At 44.2% G+C, this 21309-nt stretch overlaps 1 protein-coding gene across 1 annotated transcript in view; it reads right to left on the reverse strand.

The window, feature by feature from the left end:
- Positions 1-21309, reverse strand: part of LOC310800527 (plexin-B2-like) — a 173234-nt gene that overhangs the window by 9372 nt on the left and 142553 nt on the right. The window contains exons 22-31 of the mRNA XM_083663138.1: positions 19915-20051; positions 18726-18826; positions 18154-18383; positions 15816-15997; positions 7332-7398; positions 6099-6245; positions 4436-4592; positions 2552-2652; positions 1066-1150; positions 433-584 (exon numbers count right to left, since the gene is read on the reverse strand). Of these exons, the coding sequence (XP_083519264.1) occupies positions 433-584; positions 1066-1150; positions 2552-2652; positions 4436-4592; positions 6099-6245; positions 7332-7398; positions 15816-15997; positions 18154-18383; positions 18726-18826; positions 19915-20051 (1359 nt within the window). The remainder of the gene's footprint in view (positions 1-432; positions 585-1065; positions 1151-2551; positions 2653-4435; positions 4593-6098; positions 6246-7331; positions 7399-15815; positions 15998-18153; positions 18384-18725; positions 18827-19914; positions 20052-21309) is intronic.

A 21309-nucleotide genomic window follows, 5' to 3' on the forward strand; every position in this document is an offset into this window, starting at 1 on the left:
GCAGCGTTCCCTGAAAGAAGAAGTCATCCACAAACTGCTGCAGCGTTCCCTGAAAGAAGAAGTCATCCACAAACTGCTGCAGCGTTCCCTGAATGGAGCCACTAATAATATGAGACAGAGGAGAGCAACGACTCAAGACTCCCAAGACATTGCCATTTTGCACGCAATATGAAGGTAGATTTGTGGCCCGCTAAGAAAAAAAGGCATGTGTGACTCCTAATGGCAGCAGAGAAAAGGTTTTTCTAAAGCTATGTTAGCATTTGCCGCGGCATCGAAGTCTGGGGGGTAATCAATTAAACATGGCTTAAAACGCTCGCCAGAGAAGCAGCTGTTGCTGTACAGTATCTGACAGAATCAGAGAAATTAGCTGTCAATGACTTCCGTGGCTGAATGAAAGATTTAATAAACGTCTGGAGGATCAACTCTGTGTACCTTGACAGAGAGGAGGCGTGTCAGATAGATCTCTGTGATGGCTTTGACTTTTGACTTGTCCTTCATGCTGCCGCGCTTAGACTTGATCTCGTCCAGCTCATCCGCCGGCCTCACCAAGTGGAACACCTTGTCGTCGTCCAGCAGGGCGTTCTCTGTGGGGGGGCGGGGCATACATACCATTTAAAACTTTCCTTTTAATTATTCTATGTTGCTAATTTATTCATGCACAGTTGAGCTATGCTCACTAAATATTCAAAGGAATAACAAGGTGTTTGTATACTGAGTGTGAATGCAGAGAGAATATCTGAGTGGAGATGTTTAAAACAACAGACTATTTTCAAATGTACACAAAGCAAGGCGGAAGATAAAAGAGCATCTTATTAAAAGTCGGAATCTCAAAGTGTGATGCGATACATAAAACAAGACATATTAGCATGCTCAATGAGTGTGGGCAAGTTAACAAAAGCCCCGGGGAAAGACAATGGAGACTAGCATATTTCTGATGTACAGCTTGTTGTTGTTTTGCTTCAGTGAGAGCGCAGTTTGTGTGTGTGTGTGTGTGTGTGTGTGTGTGTGTGTGTGTGTGTGTGTGTGTAAGTTTGTAAGTTTGTGGACGTGTGGCATGAAACTTACTTTCTTCATGGTTGTCCTGGTTCTGGTCATAGTTCTGCTGAGTGTGGAGCACTTTGGACAGGACCAGCGTGGCGTTGTCTCGCACCTGGAAGGCACAACATGCAATAGTGTAATTTGTTTGCTGTGCTTTGTTGTTATTGTTATATTCATGCATGCACACAACCATGCCTTTTCACAAGTACACCTACATACAACACACACTCTTACCTCATCACACACACACACACACACACACACTTACTGTCACTGAGGTCAGCCGATTTTAACTAATTCATAATCAATGTCATTGAGTGAATAACAGCATTGGGTCTTTATGGGCCATTTACTGGCCATTGTCTTTGACTTTCACTCATTGACTCCACAAATACTGTGATTAGCACTACTCTGAGCCGGCCTGAATCTACAGTACAGCAGCCAGGCTTAAGTCCAAGATCAACTGCAAGAGATCAACAGAGAGCATGAAAGGAAGCAGCAAGAGAACCTGACAAAGAAGTGGATCTACAGGAGGACAATTAAAGGGTTTTTGTGGGGGACCTCTACTCCCCAGGAATCAATATGATGGAAAGCAGACTTAGTGGTGTGGTGTCACTAGAGAGCTGAAGAGAGCAAAGCAAGACCTTGCAAATCCTATTGTCTAGTCTAGTGCTGGAGTAGCAGGTGAGGAGGTTGTCTAGTCTAGTGCTGGAGTGGCAGGTAAGGAGGTTGTCTAGTCTAGTGCTGGAGTGGCAGGTGAGGAGGTTGTCTAGTCTAGTGCTGGAGTAGCAGGTGAGGACGTTGTCTAGTCTAGTGCTGGAGTGGTAGGTGAGGAGGTTGTCTAGTCTAGTGCTGGAGTGGCAGGTAAGGAGGTTGTCTAGTCTAGTGCTGGAGTGGCAGGTAAGGAGGTTGTCTAGTCTAGTGCTGGAGTGGCAGGTGAGAAGGTTGTCTAGTCTAGTGCTGGAGTGGCAGGTGAGGAGGTTGTCTAAGGTTGTCTAGTCTAGTGCTGGAGTAGCAGGTGAGGAGGTTGTCTAGTCTAGTGCTAGAGTGGCAGGTAAGGAGGTTGTCTAGTCTAGTGCTGGAGTAGCAGGTGAGGAGGTTGTCTAGTCTAGTGCTGGAGTGGCAGGTGAGGAGGTTGTCTAAGGTTGTCTAGTCTAGTGCTGGAGTAGCAGGTGAGGAGGTTGTCTAGTGCTAGAGTGGCAGGTAAGGAGGTTGTCTAGTCTAGTGCTGGAGTGGCAGGTAAGGAGGTTGTCTAGTCTAGTGCTGGAATGGCAGGTAAGGAGGTTGTCTAGTCTAGTGCTGGAGTGGCAGGTAAGGAGGTTGTCTAGTGCTGGAGTAGCAGGTGAGGAGGTTGTCTAGTCTAGTGCTGGAGTGGCAGGTGAGGAGGTTGTCTAGTCTAGTGCTGGAGTGGCAGGTGAGGAGGTTGTCTAGTCTAGTGCTGGAGTGGCAGGTAAGGAGGTTGTCTTTCTTTGATGTGAGTTGAATCAGGACGCTCACTGCTGTCAATACTCACATTGTAGTGTGCCAGGGTGTTGATGCGTTTCCACCTGCCCTCCTTCTGGGAGGTCAAGTCGAGGTCGGACAAGATCTGCCCTGTTGAGCCGGGGCGCCACTCTGTGGTGGAGGCAAGAACAACAACTCAAATCAAAGTTGAAAACTGTCTCTTATTTATTACTGTGAAAGCAGGAAGTGTGCTGCAATGTTGGGTGAGTTATCAGCGAGTTATCAGCATACCCTCCCCCCGCCCCCCCCAATATTATTTGCATTTCTTTCATCAGAGATCAATATTACGGTTACCCATGGTTTGTGTTCTGAAATGAATCCATGTATCCATCCCACTGTCTGCCCTGCTCTGATTTTAACAACACACATGGGTTGCCTTTGCGTAGGGAAGTGGGCCAGTGGCAGAACAGTCCATTATTATGGAAATCTGCATCAAATGAGTGGTTTCATCATGTTCAGCTGGTTAGCACCGTGACATTACCACAATATGGAAACACATGGACACCATGGCAGAGCTAAGCTCAACACCAGCTGCCATATTCTCCATGTACAAGTACCGCCAAATGCAACGGAGTTATCTTTCGTATTCATCATTAAAGAAGATGGATCTCTCCTTATCTAAAATGTGTAAAGGAATGAGATGTAGAGCATGCATGGGAATAAGAGAAGTCTTTGATGTTGGAAAATGTCTACGGAGCTCTAAGCCTTTCAAGTGAGTCTCCAAGGTTTCTGTCTACAGCAGCCAGCAAAACTTTGTTTAGGGATGACGGCTTTCTTCAAGTCGCTGACACCGAATCACTGTCAGAAATGCCTTTTGCATTTTCCACAGAGAGAGAGAGAGAGCAAGAAAGAGTGAGAAATAGACATCATCTTTAAATCCATCAATTAAATGAGATAAATAATTAACCAATTACATTTATTTAAAGAAAGACATTCCGAATAAATTAATAAAAATGTATTTCACGGAGTACTGGAATAACTCTATCCCATTTGACACGCTCCACAGTCTCCCAGCATAATATTGTCTTCGATAATGAAAACGTAGAATGCCCTATTAGAGAGTGCAAAACCATATAAAGTAAATGACATAATTAGAATTTTGCCACAATTATTGCACAATCGCATGAAACTTATCTATGCAGTTCTGGAAATAGAATTTAATTTTCCAATTTGGATCACCACTTGAATAAAGCTAAAAATAAAGTGTGCAAATCTCTTGTTTCAATGAAATGTACCAGTATAGACCTTATTCGATTGACGTCACTCACGTACACTGCCGCCATGTTGTTGACATAGCGCAGCCGCTTTAAGTGGCAGCCTATGTAAGAGCAGAGTTTATAGGAAGCTAGCCGCCGTTAGCGTTACCTGTATCATTCCAATTGTGTTCGGATGGTGACCTGCGTTAGGCACGGCTGTAGTAATGACGGCAATAAAGTCCCCGTGGTTTGTTTCTATCTCTACCGTCCACAGACGTGAAGGGAGCGAGACGGAGGATACGTCAGCAGCACAGGAGATGTGTGGATAGTTAGGAGAGACGGGTGAAACCTTCTGACAGCTCCTCACAGCAAAGTCTCTGGGGTTTTTATTGCTGTCATCACTATCGCTATTTTGTAAGGGAACAGAAACGACAATAAGGCCGTTACTATAGTTGTCAGCTGCAGGACGGTATGTCAACAATATGGCGCTGTCCGGGGTTAGCGAATAAGGTCTATAGGAGATGTTAGATTCAAATGACAGTATTGAATTTGAATGTTGAGCCAAAAACTGGATTACATGGCCATTTGACACATGACATTTCCATTTGAATTATGCATGCATATACACTTCCATACTTGTTCCACTGAGGAGACCCCCCCCAGGAGACCCCCCCCCACCCACACACACACACACTCACCCAGTGTGACACTGTCCACTTTGGGCCGGAGGGTGTAGGGCAGGTTCCTGTACACCTGCTCGATGATCTTGTCCTTCACCTGGGAGATGGTGTCGCAGTTCAGCACCTTGACTGGCGTCACGTCTGGACCCTCGCCGTGCACCAGCACCTGCAGGGTCTGACACACACACACGCACGCACGCACGCACACACACACACACACACACACACACACACACACACACACACACACACACACACACACACGCCGTAAGGACGCAAGGTAAGAACATGTACAGTACATGTGCAAATATATTTATGCGAAAAGACGCACATATCCATAGATGAGCCAGGGCACCCAATACACACATCAACCCACGCTGCAAACTCCCACTTAATCAGATGGTCACTTTTCGGGACATTACACAGACTCACGTTCATTCCCTGGAGACTTACCTTAAGCCTAACCCTAACCTTGACCTTAACCTAACCTACCCAACGTTAACCACTGACCCTAAAATCAGCTTTTTCCAAATTGGGGTCACAGCTTTTGGCCCCAATTGGACGAGCAGTCCTTAATTAACTGGCCTATGAGAGACCACGCACACACACACGCGCGCACAAACACACACACACGCACGCACGCACACACACACACGCACACACACACACACACACACACACACACATTCCCTCTGTGGGCATGTTGTCATGGCAACCGGGGACTTTGTAAGCACACAGACACTCTGTGGTGACACCTGTCAGGAGTCCAGTCACCTTGGCCAGCTAATGACCAAGGCTCGGCGGGAATCGAACTCCCGACCGAACTGACACAGCTCGTATCCCACACTGCGTCACTCTGTCACACAGAACTTACTGACCACTCCACAGCCGGAAACAGGAGACAAGCAATGCAATCTTAATGGCGACCGCCTCAGCCTGTGTCCCTCATGCGACGTGAATGGGAAGAAGTGTGCTGTGAGAGAAAACGAACAGGAAACATGGGGTCTGCCTGTGAACTCCAGCTCGTCGCGTTCTCTTCCCTCCCTCTGTAACTCAATCACAGATGGCGATCCATCACAGCGGGAGACGTGAAATTCAGCCTAATTTGATAATTGTCCTCGACAACGCCATTACCCATGGGTCTCTTTATTTTCCACCGACTAACAGAAAACAGCTGTGTTCACATTAGCTGCCATTACTGAAACGTGACACTGAGCGAAACACGGGCTATTTTTTTGACTCCCAACAGTGGTGTCGTGTAGCGCCCAAATGCATACAGCGGTAACGCCACGGGTGGAGGTCTGGGAGGTGGAAAAGGGCGGCTGGAGACAGCTTGTAGCAACTTGTACTACTCGCACCTCAGCAATGCATTTTCGGTGGTATATTGGAACGTGTCGCCTGTGTCGTTTCCTAGCCGAGGAACACTGACACCGAAAATGGATGTCACACAAAAGCGGGCAGTCGCCTGGGGGGTTTGTCGGTGGTTACCATGGCAACTGCACAGCGTGTATGTATGTGTGTCTACGTGCGTGTTGCTCAGTCACCAGGCATACATATGCAATCGGCGAAGCAGTGTGTGCATTGTTTCTGACTGTGGGTTTTGTGTGTGTGTGTGTGTGTGTGTGTGTGTGTGTGTGTGTGTGTGTGTGTGTGTGTGTGTGTGTGTGCGTTTCCATCTCACCAGGACGCAGTACTCGACATCGTCGCCCAGCAGGCCCGTGTCGTTGAGGGTGTACTTGGCTTTCTTCACTCTGGCGTCCACGGGCCCTTTCTCGATCTGGTGCTTGATGGCGCGGAACAGCTTGTACAGCGGCTCGCCCGCAGAGTCCTGACACACGCACACACACACACACACACACACACGCACGCACGCACACACACATACACACACACACACACACACACACACACACACACACACACACACAGCCGCAATCATTCAGAAGTTGTCTCAGAACTTTGTCAAATATGTAGGTGCAGTTTAGATGACCATAAATAACACCAAGCACTAATGGACAAAGTGGAGAGTTTTAGGCTGTTTTATAGCCTACATTAGCATGTCCTTTTGTACTGTGTATACCGGTTACATTAGGCACAGATACGCTACTGTGTTGGTAGTAGGGGTGTCACGATATTTCGTCGCACGATATATCGCGATATCGAAACGTCACGATATGCGTATCGTCAGAAAAAAATTATATCGTAAAAAAAAAAAAAAAAAAAAAAAAAAAAATGTTGCTCCTGAATAATAGAACAAATTTAGCAGAATCAACACGCATGAGTGAGGGGGTAGACTACTACTGGCATGGCAAAACAGCTCAAGGGGTACATAAGATTACATAAGTTTAGGGACCATTGAGCATGAGTTATTTAAGAAATAGATTGTATACTTTATTTTTCTTTCACCATGCAACAAACATTTAGTTTGTGACAGTGTGACACATTCTATTGCAAGAGAAGCATTATCTTCCATGTTGTTTTCTAGTTATAATAACAATTTCCAAAAACAGCATTTGTTTTGTATTTTGTGTACCGGTATTTCAAATGAAAGACTATTTTTCCAGTATTTTCCCAGGGCTCCCTTGAAAAGAGGTTTCGATTTCAACGGGACTCGTATGGTTAAATAAATGATAAATAAATACCTAAACATTATTTACTTTTGTTAAAAAAAATATTGTTAGAATATTGTATCGTTATCGTTATCGTGAACCCAATATCGTGTATCGTATCGTGAAATTAGTGCATCGTGACACCCCTAGTTGGTAGTGAAGATATAAAATACAAGATGAATCGCCACCGAACTAAATTCACCTGTTCAAAACGTATGTATGTGAAAATAGCCTTATAGTTAGGATGAATACAATATATTCTTAAATGTACATTTCTGATACATTATACCCAAAACTGATGTTACCTTCAAGAACTGGTAGAGGCAGATAGACATCCAGTTACACAGCATCCTCTCCACCACCGTCTCCGACCTGGAAAACACATCAAACACACACTATGACCCCTACCCTTATATTAACACTAGGGGAGCCACACATCAAACACACACTATGACCCCTACCCTTATTTTAACACTAGGAGAGCCACACATCAAACACATATTATGACCCCTACCCTTATTTTAACACTAGGAGAGCCACACATCAAACACATACTATGACCCCTACCCTTATTTTAACACTAGGAGAGCGACACATCAAACACACACTATGACCCCTACCCTTATTTTAACACTAGGAGAGCCACACATCAAACACATATTATGACCCCTACCCTTATTTTAACACTAGGAGAGCCACACATCAAACACATACTATGACCCCTACCCTTATTTTAACACTAGGAGAGCAACACATCAAACACACACTATGACCCCTACCCTTATTTTAACACTAGGGCAGCCACACATCAAACACATACTATGACCCCTACCCTTATTTTAACACTAGGAGAGCCACACATCAAACACATACTATGACCCCTACCCTTATTTTAACACTAGGAGAGCCACACATCAAACACATACTATGACCCCTACCCTTATTTTAACACTAGGGCAGCCACACATCAAACACACATATGACCCCTACCCTTATTTTAACACTAGGACATCCACACATCAAACACACACTATGACCCCTACCCTTATTTTAACACTAGGAGAGCCACACATCAAACACACACTATGACCCCTACCCTTATTTTAACACTAGGAGAGCCACACATCAAACACACACTATGACCCCTACCCTTATTTTAACACTAGGGCAGCCACACATCAAACACACACTATGACCCCTACCCTTATTTTAACACTAGGAGAGCCACACATCAAACACACACTATGACCCCTACCCTTATTTTAACACTAGGACATCCACACATCAAACACATACTATGACCCCTACCCTTATTTTAACACTAGGAGAGCCACACATCAAACACACACTATGACCCCTACCCTTATTTTAACACTAGGGGAGCCACACATCAAACACACACTATGACCCCTACCCTTATTTTAACACTAGGGCAGCCACACATCAAACACATACTATATGACCCCTACCCTTATTTTAACACTAGGGGAGCCACACATCAAACACACACTATGACCCCTACCCTTATTTTAACACTAGGGGAGCCACACATCAAACACACACTATGACCCCTACCCTTATTTTAACACTAGGAGAGCCACACATCAAACACACACTATGACCCCTACCCTTATTTTAACACTAGGAGAGCCACACATCAAACACACACTATGACCCCTACCCTTATTTTAACACTAGGGCAGCCACACATCAAACACACACTATGACCCCTACCCTTATTTTAACACTAGGAGAGCCACACATCAAACACACACTATGACCCCTACCCTTATTTTAACACTAGGGGAGCCACACATCAAACACACACTATGACCCCTACCCTTATTTTAACACTAGGACAGCCACACATCAAACACACACTATGACCCCTACCCTTATTTTAACACTAGGGGAGCCACACATCAAACACACACTATGACCCCTACCCTTATTTTAACACTAGGACAGCCACACATCAAACACACACTATGACCCCTAGTCCTTATTTTAACACTAGGACAGCCACACATCAAACACACACTATGACCCCTACCCTTATTTTAACACTAGGGGAGCCACACATCAAACACACACTATGACCCCTACCCTTATTTTAACACTAGGGGAGCCACACATCAAACACACACTATGACCCCTACCCTTATTTTAACACTAGGACAGCCACACATCAAACACACACTATGACCCCTAGTCCTTATTTTAACACTAGGGGAGCCACACATCAAACACACACTATGACCCCTACCCTTATTTTAACACTAGGGGAGCCACACATCAAACACACACTATGACCCCTACCCTTATTTTAACACTAGGGGAGCCACACATCAAACACACACTATGACCCCTACCCTTATTTTAACACTAGGAGAGCCACACATCAAACACACACTATGACCCCTACCCTTATTTTAACACTAGGAGAGCCACACATCAAACACACACTATGACCCCTACCATTATTTTAACACTAGGAGAGCCACACATCAAACACACACTATGACCCCTACCATTATTTTAACACTAGGAGAGCCACACATCAAACACACACTATGACCCAGACCCTTATTTTAACACTAGGAGAGCCACACATCAAACACACACTATGACCCCTACCATTATTTTAACACTAGGAGAGCCACACATCAAACACACACTATGACCCCTACCCTTATTTTAACACTAGGAGAGCCACACATCAAACACACACTATGACCCCTACCCTTATTTTAACACTAGGAGAGCCACACATCAAACACATACTATGACCCCTACCCTTATTTTAACACTAGGAGAGCCACACATCAAACACACACTATGACCCCTACCCTTATTTTAACACTAGGAGAGCCACACATCAAACACACACTATGACCCCTACCATTATTTTAACACTAGGAGAGCCACACATCAAACACACACTATGACCCCTACCCTTATTTTAACACTAGGAGAGCCACACATCAAACACACACTATGACCCCTACCATTATTTTAACACTAGGAGAGCCACACATCAAACACACACTATGACCCCTACCCTTATTTTAACACTAGGAGAGCCACACATCAAACACACACTATGACCCCTACCATTATTTTAACACTAGGAGAGCCACACATCAAACACACACTATGACCCCTACCCTTATTTTAACACTAGGGGAGCCACACATCAAACACATATTATGACCCCTACCCTTATTTTAACACTAGGAGAGCCACACATCAAACACACACTATGACCCCTACCCTTATTTTAACACTAGGGGAGCCACACATCAAACACACACTATGACCCCTACCCTTATTTTAACACTAGGGGAGCCACACATCAAACACATATTATGACCCCTACCCTTATTTTAACACTAGGACAGCCACACATCAAACACACACTATGACCCCTACCCTTATTTTAACACTAGGACAGCCACACATCAAACACACACTATGACCCCTACCCTTATTTTAACACTAGGGGAGCCACACATCAAACACACACTATGACCCCTACCCTTATTTTAACACTAGGAGAGCCACACATCAAACACATACTATGACCCCTACCCTTATTTTAACACTAGGGGAGCCACACATCAAACACACACTATGACCCAGACCCTTATTTTAACACTAGGACAGCCACACATCAAACACACACTATGACCCCTACCCTTAATTTAACACTAGGGGAGCCACACATCAAACACACACTATGACCCCTACCCTTATATTAACACTAGGGGAGCCACACATCAAACACACACTATGACCCCTACCCTTATTTTAACACTAGGAGAGCCACACATCAAACACATACTATGACCTCTACCCTTATTTTAACACTAGGGGAGCCACACATCAAACACACACTATGACCCCTACCCTTATTTTAACACTAGGAGAGCCACACATCAAACACATACTATGACCTCTACCCTTATTTTAACACTAGGGGAGCCACACATCAAACACACACTATGACCCCTACCCTTATTTTAACACTAGGAGAGCCACACATCAAACACATACTATGACCCCTACCCTTATTTTAACACTAGGGGAGCCACACATCAAACACACACTATGACCCAGACCCTTATTTTAACACTAGGACAGCCACACATCAAACACACACTATGACCCCTACCCTTAATTTAACACTAGGGGAGCCACACATCAAACACACACTATGACCCCTACCCTTATATTAACACTAGGGGAGCCACACATCAAACACACACTATGACCCCTACCCTTATTTTAACACTAGGGGAGCCACACATCAAACACACACTATGACCCCTACCCTTATTTTAACACTAGACAGCCAGATGATTTGGGCTATAGGTGGAGAATAGTAGGATAGTATAGGATGATAAACAGTCACACAGAAACCACTATTCATATAAACAAGTTTTGCAAATGTAATGACTTTATTAAACTGTAGTCTGTACCCCCCTCCCTGTCGTTTTTTCTCTTTCCTTTCCGTTTGTTGCTATGCTAGGCTATGTTGCCTGTTTATCAGTCTTGCGTGTCACTTCACATATTCAAATCAATGTTAAAACAAACAGGGTAGCCTTTCAAAAACAAAAATTCACAAGTTATATCCGAGAAAGACAAAAAGGACTGTTCGATCATTTATTCAAGTGCAGGATTTTTAACTACAGGATGAACTACAAAAATGCAGGCAAGCAGCATTAGGACAAAATGAATAGTCAATTTTCCAACTTACAAAATCCATAGATGTGAGCTATTGAGCTATGAGCTTCTGTAAGGCTACATTCATTTTTAAAGCTCTCCCAAGTTGTCAGCACTTAAATAAGACCCGCTGCAGGTGGATCTCTCTGTAATGTTCCAATAGGGACTTATAGCTTGTCTGTGATACTAAATCATAAGTTAATAATGGCCTTGTATCTTCTATGAATCAGTGATAGGATAGAATCTATGCTTGCTATCACTACAAGGGCGGCTTTAGCTCAGGAGGTAGAGCGGGTCAGCCAATGACGCAAGGGTTGGCGGTTCGATCCCCGCTCCCTCCCAGCTGTTAATCGTTGTGTCCCTGGGCAAGACACTTAACCCTCCTTGCCTGGTATGATTGGTATGATTGGTATGAATGTAAGACATGAATGGTATGATTGGTATGAATGTTGACATGAATGGTGGTTCGGAGGGACCGTTGAGCGCCAATGTGTGGCTGCCACGCTTCTGAACCACCGGTACGAATGGTGTGAACGAATAATGATTCTGTGTAAGCGCTTTGAGCACTTGGAAAGGCGCTATATAAATCCAATCATTATTATTATTATTATTATTACTACAAAATTCCAATAGTGACTTAGAGTTTTGCTGTGATGTTCATCCAGCATCCGTCTAAAACATATCAAGGGTTTACGGTGCTACATTTGTTAATGGCCGCCAGGGTCTTATGGGAGTATCCTCTCTGATATCAACAATGATGGTAAGTCTGCATCACTCATAACATATTACTGGCAGTTTCAATGGCTGGCGGGGGTATGTGGGGGGAGGGTATGTGTGGGCCGTATAGAAATAAATTATAATCAGTTTTATAATGGCACCACTTTGCTCAAATAATAAAACACAATTACAAGCCATTAGCCTAGCTTTTGTTGTGGGCAAAACAAGACGCATGAACAAGAGCACCTGATTAGATATCGACAATCCCCCTGCTGCCGCAGTCGCTGCTCCACCCACCCGCTCAGCTGATCTGGGGAGAGCCGTAGACTAGCACCATGCTTCCTCCGACACACGCGCAGTTGCCAGCCGCTTCTTTTCACCGGACAGCGGGGAGCTTCACCGGCAGGACGTAAACACGTGGGAGGATCACGCTATTCCCACCAGTTCCCACCAGTTCCCTTCCGGAGGCGCTATACTGCAGCAACCAGGACACATACGCCCCCAATCCGGCTTCCCACCCAGACACAGCCAATCGTCCCTGTATGGACGCCCAACCAAGCCGGAGGTAATACGGGGGCGCTTGACCTGCGACCCTCGTGTTGGTAGGCAGGTAATCTACCGCTACACTACCCGGACGCCCCTAAATTGCTTTTAATATCCAACTGACTTTCTTCATGTTTCTATCTGCTTCCTTTTGTTTTGATTGCTACTTTCTTATTGACCACTATTGCTCCTGTTTGTGCCTTGCATCATTTGTCCCCTGTTTTTGAGCATTTTTTCCCCCACGGCGCTGGGCCAGCAGGCCCCACCGGGGTCATAAGGTGCAAAGTCAGGAAGGACAGTCAGTCAGTCAGTCAGTCAGTCAGTCAGTCAGTCACTCATGGATGTGTAGTGCGAGTTTAGTGAAGGGGGCGGGGCTAGGGAAAAGGGGCCATAGTTAGAGATAGGAAGGTCCGAAAGAGTTGGGATTCTGGGGGTGGGTAGGCGGAGTGGCTAGGGGGATGTGGGTGGTGGGAGCGGGTGTGCGGTGCCATAAAGGGAGGGGGGATTGATAACTAAAACTAAGAAAAAGGTATCGAAATGTGAAATATTTCATTAGTATTTTCCACACCGTACCGTACCACAATTCAGACGCCAGAACTTAAGCCTTGACAATCCTGAGAATCAGTCTGGCTCACTGTGCATCAGAGTCTGTCTCTATGGAAACTGTCTGTCAAAATGGAGCCATCAACAGCTGCATGGACATCTTCCTTGTATGACTTTAAAAATTGAAGACGGTGCTTCTTAGAAAACCGAACTAGTGACATTTTTGCACAGCTTATAATAAATGTCAAGATATTTCAATTAAAAAAAGACAGATAGAAAGGAAAAATGCCACCTGGTGGATTGGCCTTGCTAATGTTAAGTTATCAATTGGTGGGGCCCATTGTTAGCTGTTAGCCTGCCTAATTAGCAGTGTTGTATATAGGAGGCCTGTGTTGGCACAATGGCCTAATCAGCGTAATGAGCCTCTCCACTAGGGGAGAATTAGAGAAGTGTACTTGCATAACAGCCAGTCGCAGCCTGCCTGGGCATAGCTGACAGTTCACATTGCATCATCCTGCCAGTATTGATGAGCAACTGTACGAGACAACTCAGTCCTGCTTAACATAGGTGTATTTAGGTGTGTGTGTGTGTGTATATATATATATATATATATATGGGGGGAATTATGTAACCTTGCTTGCAAGATGGATAACCTCGCGAGATCAAAAGAGATTCTCTCGACGTAATCGACTGGTTTAGTGAAATGTAATGTGGAGCTAAACCGTCCATCTGGCAGCGTCAGGTTAGGAATTATGGCCTTGACTTAATCATTACACTGAATAAAGTAGTAAACTGATTCGGAAGTTATTATTCAGGTGACCCTATTTGAATTCCAGGTGACCTTAAGGTTGGGAACCACTGGTCTAAGTACTGTAGATGAGAATAGTTCTGCTCAATGTTGAGCATGGCATAAACAAGCCCCAAAATTAAATGGGACGTTGTTTTTCATGAGGAATCTGTATTGAAAAATCATCTTGATCAAGGATTAGTCTTATTATTCCATGTGTGAGAAACCGGCCCATAGATAAACACGAGCCATACGGCTACGGTATAATGTGTGGCTAAAGCCAGCTAGCCTGCAACGCAACCAGTCTATTTTTATGGCTGTCAGCAATGAACATAATTGGCCCTTTTGCAGTCTGTTGAGATATGAGACAAATATAAAAGGTCAACACGTCGAACACGACAGGCTATCCAACATGCTAATGTGGTTTGACTCACCAGTCATTCAAAACCTTTCTATAATGGAGAATAATTAGCTTGTACACTGCAGGCCCACGTCTATTAGTGTTGTTATGATGAACCAGACTTTCAGCACTACTTCAGTGCCGTTGCAAAAACAATTAATTCAATCATTTTATAAACAACGTTCCAATGCTTTCACCAAATATTTTTCTGTAAGCTGAATTTCCATGTGATTGTGGATAGTTTGGATTGGAATAGTTTAAAGGAGGAGGAGGAGGAGGAAGATTGGAAAAGACAGAGCTGCAGTCTGGCTCTTGACGGCAGACTCAGTCGCAATCAAACAGCTTGGACAACTTTCATGTGTCAAATAGTCCAGCGCATCTTCACCTGAATCTCTGTTCACACTGGCTGACAAAAACAGGTGCCAGGAGTGAAATATGGAACTATTGTTCTTATAGAGCAAACAATCAAGGACATCCAAACACCCTGTCACAACCCCTGGGCAAATGTTGCCAAAAACTGTCCCAAGTGTACATTGCTTGATGGATTTTGTTTGCTGTGGTAGTGTATCAGTCGTATTGTTTATATGCTGTCTCAACCTAGTCTCAGTGCCACTAGATAGCTGTCTTGCATCTGGAAACATTGGTACAATGCCTTATTGTAGTATTGCTGATTGGCTAATGTTCTTGTTGCGACGTTGATTGTCTTATATGTATTGTGTGTTTTTATATTGGACCTTGTGTCTGTTAATAAAATGATGATGATGATATGGGAGATATTAAAAGTCCCCATGACATTAAATCTCATTACTTTTACTTCATGGAAACAGTATCTTTCATGGTGACCTCATCATGCTGCACTAATAAAAACATCAGAATTGTGAACAATTCAAACCTCCCATCAAATAAAATTGCATTGCTCTCCCTGACTCATATTCCAATGGACTAGACTAGACTTTTGAATGATCTTTCAACTTAGTGCTGGTATTGAAGCCATAATTCTGGTATCATTGGTTTTATATGACAACATTAGTATGCGTTGAGCGGCACTGTGTGTGTGCGCGGCTGCTGACTCACCTGCGCAGCATGAGTTTGGGGTTCTTGCTGTGGACGTACTCCCCCATCAGCTCCAGCAGCAGCGTTCGCATGATGTCGGTGTAGTACTCCAGCTTGCCGTGCAGAGCCACCGTCAGCAGGGACGCAAAGTACACCTTGCCCCGGGCGGTGAAGTCCGAACGGGCTTCCAGGGTGCGGATAAACTATACACACACACGACGAAACACGAGGAAAAAGACAGAAATTACACGTGAGAAATAGATCAGCCAGAGAGAAACAGACACTCACACAAAAAAACACATAATACATATAATAAGCTTTTAAATAAATCATAAGACTCATTCTAATGTGAATGATAATCTAGGGCTGCAACTTTATTTTCATTATCGATCCAAGTACCGTATTCTTTTTTTTATTCATCATTTTGTCTATAAAACGTTTAAAACAAACAAAAAAGACAAATGCATATCAGCAAGTTAACAGAGCGCAAAGTGCTGACTTATAATTGCAAAATAAAGAAAAAGAAAAAATATTCATTTGATGAAATTAAACCAATAAAAGCAAGCAAAGGTTAGTGTTTATGAGAACAGATGGAACGGATACTAATGAGTAGAAGAGTCAGAGTTAAGTAGCTACAGTAACACCTTTCTGCCATAGCAATCCTGTCTTATTAGGAAAGTTCACACTTCTGCCATTTCTTATTTTTCTCACTTCCGATATTGTACTCCACCCTACCAGTTGGTTTAAATTAAGAGTCTGGATCTAAAATAGCTACTGAAAAAGGGACTGATAAGATCTGTTAAAGGGACAGCTCACCCTAAAATCCAAAATACATATTTTTCCTCTCACCTGTAGTGCTATTTATCCATCTAGAATCTAGATTGTTTTCTGTTCGATGTCTGGGTTTTGGAGATATCAGCCGTAGAGATTTCTGCCTTCTCTCCAATACAATGGAACTGGATGGCACTCGGCTTGTGGTGCTCAAAGTGCCAAAAAAATACAATTGAAAAACAGCAATGTATTTTACTAGAAATCATGACCCAGTTTCTCAAGATAATCCAGACTTGTTGTGAGCAGTTTTATGTAGGAAATATTTTCTATTTTTGACCGAACTACACCCGCCAGCTAGCTGCTGCTCTTGCTGCTGTTAAGTTTCATGTAGGAACTAGCTAGCAGCTAGTGGGTGTAGTTTGGTCAAAAGAAAATAGTTCCTACATGAAACTGCTCACAACAAGGTCTGTGGATTATCTTGAGTACTGTAACTGGTTCATCATTTCTGGAAAGAGACATCGCTGTTGAGTTTTTCAAATGTATTTTATTGGCGCTTTGAGCACCACAAGCCGAGTGCCATCCAGTTCCATTGTATTGGAGAGAAGGCAGAAATCTCTACGGCCGATATCTCCAAAACCCAGCAACTCGCACCAAAACAATCTAGATGGATCAATAGCACTACAGGTGAGAGGAAAAATACACATTTTTATTTTATTTTAGGGTGAGCTGTCCCTTTAAGGTACATTTTGAAACATGCTCAAGGAAAGTGGGAGAGTGTGGACCATGGCTTTGGTGAAGGCTCAATGCAGAATTATCCAACTTTTTGATGTCTGAAATAAGAGTTTACTCACCTACCGTAAATTCCGGACTATAAGCCACGGCTTTTTTCCCGTTTTTTGGGCTTTTTTGGCCCCTGCGGCTTATATAACGGTGCGGCTTATCTATGGATTTCCCCCCCCCCCCCCCCCCCAAAAAATAAAAAATAAAAAATCTCTCTTTTTTAGCACTCTTTCTAACTATAAATCCACTTCTGTTTTAATTTCCTCTCTTGCCCTCTTTTCACCACACCGCGGACACTGTGTGCACTGTAAAAAACAACACAGGTGGTGTTGTGTTATTTTGTTGAAATGTTAATAAATGGGAGCTTCCTCAAACAGCCATCTCTTTCCCGACAATCCCCTCTGTGCATGAACCCTTACATATGGTAATTAAACATTAAAACACAATAAAAAAATAAAAAAAAAAAAAAAAAAAAAAAATACCATTAAAACACCCGCGGCTTATAGTCCGGTGCGGCTTATATATGTAAAAAACAGTCAACTTTGCAGGTGCGGCTTATACACCGGTGCGCCTTATAGTCCGGAATTTACGGTATTTTGAATCTTCAGGGTGCATACTACGATATGCATACTATATTGCATACTGTAATGTATAATTAAACTATGCTCAAATAGTCATTCTTCTACATTCTCTAATTAACTTCTTGTAAATTAAATAATGGTGACCTTTAACAATATCAATTTGCTGGAACCCCCTCGAGGAGCCCTGGTGGCCCCTCGGGCCCCCACGTTGAGAGCCACTGCCTTACGTTAATGAGGAAGGTCTTGGAGTTCAGAAGGTTGGAGAACTGGTTGAGTGCCTGGGTCACGATGGCCCGTCGGGCCTCGGGGATGTCCAGCTTGCCGGTGATCATCACATCATTGGCTCCGTCCTTGGAGGGCAGGAAGAAGACGCGATCTGTGTAGGTCTTGTAGTCCAAGAAGGGGATTCGTCCCTCGCTCAGGTCGTTGGTGTGGTCCTCCATCTCAATCATCAAGTCTGCGAGAGGGAAACGAGTAAATAGCACCTCGTTCCTTTTCAATATAAGAAGCATTTTTGCAGCTCCTCGTCCGTCTCAATCTTTACGTCTGCGAGAGGCAGAGGAGGGAGCGCACTGCCGGAGAATAATGTCTACTGTGAAAGATTGTTTTTTATTGCTCTTACCACAAAACTGCTTCCCATAATGATGATAAGATGATGCTAAGTGAGAAATGTATTCAATGCACTGCAGCACAATACATCAAAGAAATGTAATCGCAGCGATGGAGCACTTCATTATCTTATGGCTACTTAGAGCCCGGGGCTCCTTGGTGGGGCAATAGCTATTAGCACCGGCGCTACCTGTGAATTCCTTCTTGCAGCGGTCGCGCACGCTCTCCTCCAGATTCTCCAGCTGGTGTTTCACCTTCTCGTACTCCCTCTCCGCCTGTTGACTCTTCCTCCTATGCAGATGGTACATCACACACACACACGTCACAAACATCACTGGTGCCATGGAAACCAAGATGGTGGAATGATATCCTGGGGAGGACTTTTACTCTCTTTGAAGAGGAAATAAGCCCTGTGAACTCATTCAAAAACTGGGTAAGGATCTATTGGTGATTTATCATACACACATGCACACACATACTTACACATAGTCATACACATCCATATGTTGCACTTCTTGTGTAGTAAATGTCAAACTGTATTCTGATTGTCTTTTGTATGTTTTTGTTTATTGTTTCCTTTTTGTTTTGTCGACCACATTGGAAACATGCGTTTAAGTAGGCTTTTACGTGTTATCCTCTGGGGCACACATGGGCAAAATACGGCCCCTGTGTGGCCCGCTATGGAATTGCAACAAAACGTTTTCTTTTCTTTTTTACAGTGCACCTGAAGGCAACATGCAAGATACCCGCTGAATAAGTGTCCAAATGTTCATGTAATTCTGGCCAATACTCCACTTCTGTTATAACATTTCAATCTGGAATATGGAATATCTTTCAATAATCTTTATGACTAAAAGGCATATCAAATCTCATGTGTAAGAAATAACTGTTCTACAGTCATTTCTTGTGGCCCTGGGGCAAAATGCGGCCCCAGGGCCGGACTCATAGAAAAACAAAACGACCCCCAAATAATTAAATAAAAGGCAGAATTATGTTAATAAATCTCATCTGCTACAGCCATTGGATTTGTATCACTATTATATCAGGAGATTAACAAGAAATTACCAATCACAACTGGAGAGAGGGTTAAAAATAGGGAGACTCCCACGAAAATCAGGAGTGTTGGCAGGTAAGATCTCCAATGTGTGGCCCCTTCGCTTACTTGATGTAAGTCAGTATGGCCCTCAGGAAAAAACGGTTGCCCACCCCTGCTCTGGGGTGTACTATTGTCTGCACTTTTATCCAATCAAATCAAATCAAATCAAATCACGAGACAATGAAAATAAGCCTAAAACTGCAGACACAGATATCTAGAGCTACTGGCTCTGCTATACTCCTACTAAAGTAAAAGCAGATAGTTTTGCATGACAGCAGCGTACCTGTAGCAGTAGACAGAGATGGCGATGATGAGCAGCATGGGCACGATGACAGCGGGGATGATGATGTAGAGCGGCACCTCGTACTTCCTCTCATATTGCACCGAGCCCACCACCCACTCCCCTCTCCCAAACTTAATCTGTGGGGAAACACAGACAGGGGAATTACATCATGTGGAAAAGTGTGAGTCACACACATCTATTCAGGTGTAAAGTGTGGACAGTGTTGGACAGGGCAAAGAGAGGCGGAGAAGATTCATAATTGACCACGATTCGACTCTCCCTCACAGTTGCATAACATTTCAGTGTGTTTTTTTTTTTTTTTTTTACCACTTTTTCTCCCAATTGTACTCAGACAATTCCCCCTGTCTAATGGCTCATTTCCACCACATTTTACTGCCCTGCACAGCTCGTCACCAGTCGGCTCTACTCGTTTCGGCCCGATGGATGTTCTGCTTCGACCGCCGATCATCTGCCCCCGCCCACAGCTGGTCGTCATAGCGACCGCATATCTGTCCTCCGCCTATAGCCTATAGCCGAAGTAAGCTATAACATAAAGTTACAATTAAATCCATCCACAGAACTTTTAAACTGTTTATGAAATACTGGTGCCTCTAAATGACCTACAGTGTACACATGGGTGAATGTGACAATCGGCCAGGAGAATGGATATCACTTTGTTGTTAGTCAAATTCACATGCATGCGCTGCGCGGGGACGGGAGAGGCGCAACAGAGTAGCCTCTACCCCGGCGGCCTCTCACCAGGCAAGACCGCGGCTTCACCAAAGACCCGCCTGCGGCCTAGCGGAGCACTGCACTCAACTACAAGGGCTTCCTGACCAGCAGACTTTTTTCTCTCTCAAAACAATTGAAACCACCGCCACGATTTTATTTCACCAGAGGCGAATGCAGCAACACAAAAGACATGGAAATAACATAACAGAAGAGAAGGTAAGCCCACTAAACTGGTATGCAGCATTGCATTGACAGTCAGTAGATAGACAGAGTAAACACAATTCTGCCTGACCAATCAGTCGTCAACAATGTTTTCACGTCACCGTATGGTACCGGGTTCACAGCCCTAGAACCCCGACGAGGCAGGGACGAAAAGTAGCACGACTCAACCCCAACTCAACCCGGGCTGGGACGGTTTTTACCGGTGGAATGAGACCATTTATCGAGTCGAGCGGAGCAGGATCGCGCTACTACATGTACCTGCGGTGGAAATGGGCCATAAGTGGTCCCGGTCATTGCTCCAGCCCCTCTGTGGATCTGGGGAGAGTGTAGACTCTCACAGGCCTCCTCTGATACATGTGGCCAGCAGCTTCTTTTCCCTGACAGCGAGGAGTTCCACTGGGAGAACGTAGCGTGTGTGCGGAGGAACAACGTTATTCCCCC

The sequence above is a fragment of the Poromitra crassiceps genome, assembly GCF_964638095.1.
Source record: "Poromitra crassiceps genome assembly, chromosome: 30".
Classification (NCBI taxonomy): domain Eukaryota; kingdom Metazoa; phylum Chordata; class Actinopteri; order Beryciformes; family Melamphaidae; genus Poromitra; species Poromitra crassiceps.